We start from the raw sequence: 7,473 nt of genomic DNA, 5'->3' as shown, positions 1-7,473 counted from the left end.
CCCGGCGCCGAGCGCAGGAGCGAGCACAGCCCTGCCCGTCCCGGTTCTCCCGGCGCCGAGCGCAGGAGCGAGCACAGCCCTGCCCGTCCCGGTTCTCCCGGTGCCGAGCGCAGGAGCGAGCACAGCCCTGCCCGTCCCGGTTCTCCCGGCGCCGAGCGCAGGAGCGAGCACAGCCCTGCCCGTCCCGGTTCTCCCGGTGCCGAGCGCAGGAGCGAGCACAGCCCTGCCCGTCCCGGTTCTCCCGGTGCCGAGAGCAGGAGCGAGCACAGCCCTGCCCGTCCCGGTTCTCCCGGCGCCGAGAGCAGGAGCGAGCACAGCCCTGCCCGTCCCGGTTCTCCCGATGCCGAGAACAGGAGCGAGCACAGCCCTGCCCGTCCCGGTTCTCCCGGTGCCGAGCGCAGGAGCGGGGCGCCGGGCCGGCTGTGCGCCTGCTCGGGCGGGCGGACGTGGCGGCGGCGGGTTGGCGGGCGGAGCGGCCGCCACGCCCGGCCGGCGCGCCTCACGGGCGGGCGGTGGGAGACGTGTGCGAGCGGGAGCGGCCGGGGCCCGCGGCCCTGCCCCCTCGGCCGGGCCATGTCGGTGTGCGGCGGCCCCGGCGACGCGGCGGCCCCGCGGCTGCGGCCCCGCGCTGCCCTGATGGCGCGGCGGCCCGAGCTGCTGTGCGGCGCGGCCATCGTGCTGGGCTGCGCCTTCCTCATCGCCCTCAAAGTCACCTGCAGGTACCGGCGGGAGAGCGGGCGGACCCGGGGCTCGGCCAGGGGGCAGCGGCCGCCGGTTTGCCGCCGTTCCCAGAGGCGGTGCTGCACCGGGGCCTGGGGCCGAGCCGCCGGCGGGGCCTGGCGGGCCGGGGTCGCCCCGCGGCGCCGGGTACCCGCTGCGGCCGGGCCGCGTCGGGCTTGGGCATCCCCGGGCTGCGGGACGGAGTCTCCTCCCGGGCCCCACCACATGCGGTCCCCAGGGCAACTGCGATCGGTCGCGTGTCTGGGGGACGCCGTGTTTCCTTCAGCGGGATGGCAGCGGGGCAGGCAGGGGTGATAAGAACGTGGGCGGGAGGGAACGGAGTGTTTCAGGAGACATCTGCCCCACCGCGGGAGTCGTGCTGTGGCGGGGGCAGCCGATTCGGAGGGCAGTATCAGGATATGCAGGCGGTGTCTGAGGATGAACACGCTCTGCTCGGTGGGGCTCAGGAATGGGACAGGAGGCGATGGGCAGCAACTGATGCCCAGGAAATTCTACCTGAACATGAGGAAGAACTTCTTCCGTTAATGTCCGGGCACTGGGACAGATTGTCCAGTGAGGCTGTGGAGTCTCCCTCGCTTGGAGATATTCCGGAACCTTTTGGACATAATCCTCTGCCATGTGCTTTGGAATGACCCTGCCTGAGCGGGAGGTGGAACCAAAGGACCTGCAGTGGTCTCTTCCAGCCTGACCCTCCCAGTGGACCTGTGACAGGCACGTTGTTGAGTTGGAGCTGCTTTTGCTCATCTCCAGAGGGGCGTGGGGCCTCGCGCTGCCCCAGAACAGCTGAGGGGCCCTGGGCTGCAGCCCTGCCCTCAGCGCCCTCAGCATCGGCGGGGGCCAAGCGAGTCTGCCCTGGATCAGGTTTGGATGTCATCACCTCCCTTTGCCTGCACCTGCTTCGGACACAAAGATGTGTTGTGGTTTTCCTGCCAGTGTGCTGGTGCTCCTCCTGGGAGCTGGAACTTCCTTCTTTGCCAAGGGCTCTCCAGTTCCTGTTTGCCCGGAGCTGGTGTACGTGGAGCCCGGAGATGTTTGTGCTGCAGGGGCGGGGAGCAGCGGCAATGATCGGTGGGCACAGGCTGCTCGGTTCTGGAGCCTAAACCAAGGTCTAAATCTTCTGGATGGGTTTTAGCTCAAGATGACTGTTATGTGCTCCAGGTCATACTGTATTAGAAAGTCTACTGCACTTGGGATTTAATTTTGAGATTAGGAGAAGGCTCCAAGGTGCTGATTATGTCCCTGTTCCCCAGCATCTGACAAATTTTTGTTCCTCAAAACACTTGATTCACAGGTAATGCGTCTGAAAAATGCTAAGGCTTTCTTTGCTTACCTGTCCACAAAGGGTGTATTACTTGAATCAGAGTGAATTTTAAGTCTGTGTATGATTGCCTCTGAGTAGCTGTGCCTCCATTCCAGGAGACTGTATTTCACAGTGACGAGATAATGTAATGAAATTGTAAAGCTCTTGCCATATTCCAGAATGTATGGTGAAGGATTTCTGAACATAATCACCTCTCTAGTGTTACATTACTAAGAAAATAATATATATATATTTTTGTACTTAAAATGATGCTTCCTGCTCTCCTGTATTCAAAACCTGCATATTCCTTTTATTTTACTGCTAGCTGTGTTTGGAAGCTCACTGACAGAATGTGATTGAATATGGTTCTCACCACCCTGTAACGTAGAAGTTTAATTAAAGGGGTTCAGCTTTTCAGCTTGTAGTTAAATAAACTAATATCAGTTAGGTATTCCCTCTTTGGTTGCTGTCAGAAACACAGAAAAAAATTAAGGTGTAAAAATTCCTTGTGCAATTTGGAGTATGGTTAATTGCACATGTTATCTATAAATACAGGACATAGTTTCTCACCACATGTCAGTGTGATTTACTAGCAAGACACAGCACCAGGGCATAGGTACTACCACTGCTCTTAAAATATATAACTTCTGATATCAATGGATGAAAAAGTACAGCGAGGTAAAATTCCTGTATTGCAAGGCAATCCATTAGTGGGATTTGATGTCATGTGGGTTTATAGTGACTCAAGGAATAGCCAAATGAGACCTGACCTAGCATGGGTTGTTACTAAAAGCCTGTGGTCTAGAACATGAATTATTTCTGGCACTATGCAAATGTCTTTAAAACAACCCATCTCTCAGGATTGTGCAGTCAGAGGGGCTGCTCGTCCTTTTGGCACTTGAATGTGCTTCTGTTTATTACCAGGGTGTTCTCATAGAAAGTTTAAGTTTTTGTATCTCTGGCAGCAGCTAAATAATGCAGTGAGTGTTTTAATAAAGAGTTTGTGCTTATTGCGTTTGTGTAATTTTCTTATGTAATCCTGAGTTTATATGTGTGTAAATTTTAGGAGTTTTCTTAGGGAAATTAGTCAAGGTATTCCATTATGTGTTTGGTATTGCAGAGGAAGACAATACTTAGCAAATCTCCTTAAGCAGCTGTTAGCTATTGATTTATTATGTTTGGGTTTTAATAGTTACTGGAGTTTTTATCATATTTGAAGGTAGTCATGTAGTTTCTGACTCACTCATGTCACGAGACTTCTGCTGATGTGTTCTACTCATTCTTAAATTTGGAGCCAATTCATTATCTAATTTTTAAGTTTTGCGCTGTAATTCTTGAACCAATCATCCTTTTCCTGTTAAATTCAGTAGAGGAAGCAGAGGTTTTAAACATATTGAGGCCATCTATTTTCATTAAACTAGATGGAGAAGAGACATTCTATCTGCTGTCTCTCAAGAAGTGTTGTGCTTTCAGCAGCTGACCAAGCTGTGTGTGCCAGAGCTCACACTGGAGCTGTGTCCTGTCAGCTGGCAGGCAGAAATCCTGGGAAGAAGCTGCAGTTTGGATAAGCATGGGGTGCAGGAATGTCATGGAACCAGAGGTGTTGGTTGTAAGGTGACTGAAGAACTTGAGGGTTGGGGAGGAGGTGCTGAGATGGTGGCTGGGGGAGAAGAGAAGGAACACAGGTAGAAGTCCATAGAAGAAAGTAGATTTTTGATTATCTGTGTTAAAACATTTTGTTGTGAGTGGATGAATTATAAACAGGAGGAACAATTTAATTTTAATATTTTCAAAATTCTGATTTTGAAGATTTGATTTTGAAAAAAAATTTCTCTTATATACAAATTAAGAATTTTTAGAACTTATGATATATACTGGAGGCAATTCTAAAATGTTAAAGCTTAAGTGAGTGCCCTGGAAATGAGAGATGAGCTACAATACAGTTTATTGGTGTATTATAAAGACAAAGGTACTTCTTAAAAACTTGGTAGATTGTAAAGTTTGAAAGTGTGGCAGAGTTTTTAGGAGGTTGCTTAATATATGAGTTTGATAGTGTTGAGGGCTCAATAATTTTATCACAATTAATAAAATTTTAACCTGACAAGGATCAAATATCAGATAATAAGATTTTTGTATTAGCTTTTTATTGCAAGAAAGTAAAAGAAATGCACACGAAGTAAAGAAATGCACAGTCTTTCCTAAAACTTCCAGTTCTATTAGAACTTCCAGTTCTATTATGGCAAAATTGAGCATGACAGTGTTGTCCAGTTTTCAGTCCGGCTTACTGTAGTGTAAATATAGCTATTGAAAAAATTGAAAATGAGGACAATATAAAAGGAGAATATGATCATTCACTTGCATTTAAGGCCGATTATACCATAGCAAATTCTGAACACCTGGAAAGTCCCAAATTCTGGACTGTTTGATTGCTGATTGGATAGAAAGGTTTTCTTGAGTATTTGGTTTATTTCTTTGTATTACTTACTGACCAATCTAATTTCTCTTAAAAAAACTTCATCTGTCATAATCTCTTTCAATTTAGACTTTATTTGTTGATACTGTTCTTACATTGATGTGCCCTGAGCAGTTTTCAGTCCCTTCTCTGATCAGTAAAATAAACTAGCACATGTTTATATATCTTTTCCTAATATAATATAAAACAGTGGAAGTATAGAATACTGTAAAACAAAGCATAAGGCAGGGTAATAGGCTCTGTTTATATGAATCACACATCACAAGGCTTTATGACCAGTATCCTTTTTCTTATCAGGGTGCTGTTACCTAAAGTACAAATGTTAAAAGAGGGTGAGGCCAGGGAAGAAACCAAAAGAAATTACTTTTCCTGGTAATTTTAAGCTCTACAGCAACCAGCCATAAGAGTGTGAGCTAACGTACCCATAAATACAGTGCATGGTATCAGAGTGTGACTTTCTAAAGCTTGTGAAAGGTGATTTTTTAGATTTTTATAGTATTTCATGAATCGAACTCAGATAACATAAATTGTAGTCATTCTGTATCAATTTCTAAAGTTTTGTCATTGTGTGACTTTTGCTAATAATGAAACTTAGGGCTTTGGGCACACTTTTTTAACTGCTGTACCATCTCAATAACCACTCTTAATTTTCTTCCTGCAGTCGAGCAAAAGATGTAACAATGCCAGCAAAGCTTCCAGTGAATTTCTTCTCCACAAGATCTCCAGTGATTGATCTTTTTCGGGGGCAGTTGGACTATGCAGATCGGCTCCGTCAGGACTCGGAAATTGTGCTGTATTTCTTCTATGCGCCATGGTGTGGGCAGTCCATTGCAGCGAGAGAAGAAATAGAGCATGTGGCCAGCAGATTGTCAGACCAGGTAACTCCAGAGAAAATACCAATCTTAAACATGACCTGGTAGCTTTTCAGTGTCCAAGCTGATGCTGATTTCTGTCTTCTCATGAGAAATAGTAAGACTTGAATGCTTACATTTTAGGGAAACTCATCAGTCACCTTAAATTGGAGACAGCCTGTGATTCTTGCTCAGTTGTTTGTTATTTCTGCTTCTAAATGAGGAAGCCTACAAGTTTCTTGTTGTAAAGTGTTTTCAGATTTGTTCACCTGCCTTCAGACAGAAATTCCATGGAATTGGCTTCCAGTTCTGGGATCCTTGGAGACACTGGTAATCATATAAAGATTATAACATAGCAGTGCTTTCAAACAGTTGAGTGCCTGTGAATACTTCACTGGTACAGCTGTCCTAAACCTCCACTTGTTGAGCTCCACTCTGCAGAAAAAGTAATTAATGTGGGTTATGATTAAATTAATAAATTTGAAAGATTTAGATTAAGAAACCTAAGAGCTAAAATAACATGACCAAAAGGATTGCTGTTGCAAAATGACAAAAAGCATTAAAAAAATCTGTCTGTGACAGATATGGAATACTGAGTTGAAAAGGCCCTGAAAATATCAGATGAAATGGATTGGAAAAAGTACTTCAAGTACATCTTGGATAAAGTAGGTCACACTTGGTTAGCTGTGAATTTTTACCTGCTCTATAGGTGCTGTTCGTGGCTGTAAATTGCTGGTGGAACCAGGGGAAATGCAGGAAGCAGAAGCATTTCTTTTATTTTCCTGTGATACACTTGTACCATCAGAGGTAAGATTTCATATGTTGTTTATTGTTGTTTTGGGAAACAGAGGTATCATATAAAGTGCTGCATTTTGAAAATGTTGAATTTTTGGCTTCAGTAAATAGTTTTTGGGTGGATTCTAGGTGAGCTCATCCTGTATGCTCCTCAGGTGCCAGGTAGGGCTGTAACTGTCAGTTAAATGGCACGCTGGGAAATTCTTAGTCTTTACAGAAATTTTGGGTTGCCTGTGCATCTCCTGGAACTTCTGCCTCCAGTGAAAATAATTCACTGTTACATATTAATTTCAGATGTCTACTTGCTCTGTGGATGGCTTATAACAACTGGCCTTAATTTATGACAGCATTAAGGAATGTACCTAAGGGTTGTTGAAGTTAGTGGAATTTAAGTGCGTATTTTAAATTGCACTACATAGTGAAGACCTTGTTCTAACTTTGAACTTTGTACTCACTTTTTTATTCCCCCAAAGCTTAGATATCATTGTATAAAATTTTATATAACCTCACTTTTATTTTTTAGTATTTGTATGTATTATCTGTTTCTTTTTCTCTGTGTGGACCAGAAGGTAAGGAAACACAGTTTCTAACATGACACAAAAGTGTTTATCCCTTGTATTCTACTTTGTATTTTGCTAGTCTTGAACTGCAGCTCTCTTTCATGACAGAGGCTGATTTTGTTTTTTGGGTGGAATTTATGCATTGAGGAGGAGTAGTCCTGGTCTGTGTTAGCTTAATGTGTAATAGACACGAGACACTGGCATACTTCAAGCTGTAATAAAAAAACCCTACAATCCCAGTTGGATGTACTTTGACTGAAACTTTCTTGGCCTTGAAATTATGACACAGTAGATGGATGCACTTGGTATCATCAGTAGCCTTAAACGGAATTGTAACAAGATGAGGTTTAAATCCCTATTGATAATTCATAAAATCCTGAAGGGCAGTGCACCCCTCATGCCTCAGATACTAAATCTCACATGTGGTGTCCTGGGCATGTGACATGCTGAGCTGTGAGTATTGCTGTGAAGACAAGTTTGTAATAAACTGATGTAGGATGTAGAATGATCTAGATGGGCTCTAGGAGACCATTTTGAAGCACCTCAATACAGGTATCTCAGTGTGAGCTGGGTATTTCCAGTGTATCTGTATGTACAAGCTATATTAAAAATGCATCCCATTAAATTCTTCAGTGGAAATGGACTAATTCTTTATGCTCTTTGTATTTGATTTCATGTGGGACAATGATGCTTTGTCCAATCCCTTTATAATTAGGAGGAGAACCTCTGAAATTTGCAGCTACAAGCTCCACC

General features: G+C 45.1%; 1 protein-coding gene across 4 annotated transcripts in view; it reads left to right on the top strand.

Annotated features, from left to right (window-relative positions):
- The first annotated feature begins 573 nt into the window (after positions 1 to 573).
- TXNDC11 (thioredoxin domain containing 11) overlaps positions 574 to 7,473 on the top strand; it is a 35,577-nt gene continuing 28,677 nt past the window's right edge. For 2 of the 4 annotated variants that reach the window (XR_013340853.1, XM_031506182.2), the window contains exons 1-3: positions 574 to 719; positions 5,176 to 5,392; positions 6,075 to 6,172. Coding sequence is in view for 3 of the 4 variants with exons in the window: in XM_031506182.2 (XP_031362042.2) it covers positions 574 to 719; positions 5,176 to 5,392; positions 6,075 to 6,172 (461 nt within the window). In the remaining variant the exon portion in view is untranslated. Of the gene's footprint in view, positions 720 to 4,811; positions 4,887 to 5,175; positions 5,393 to 6,074; positions 6,173 to 7,473 lie in introns of those variants that run through there. The other 2 variants (XM_077786846.1, XM_021538007.2) reach the window with 2 other exon arrangements.

The sequence above is a fragment of the Lonchura striata genome, chromosome 16, assembly GCF_046129695.1.
Source record: "Lonchura striata isolate bLonStr1 chromosome 16, bLonStr1.mat, whole genome shotgun sequence".
Lineage (NCBI taxonomy): Eukaryota > Metazoa > Chordata > Aves > Passeriformes > Estrildidae > Lonchura > Lonchura striata.
This window is presented reverse-complemented; position numbering and strand designations above follow the sequence as displayed.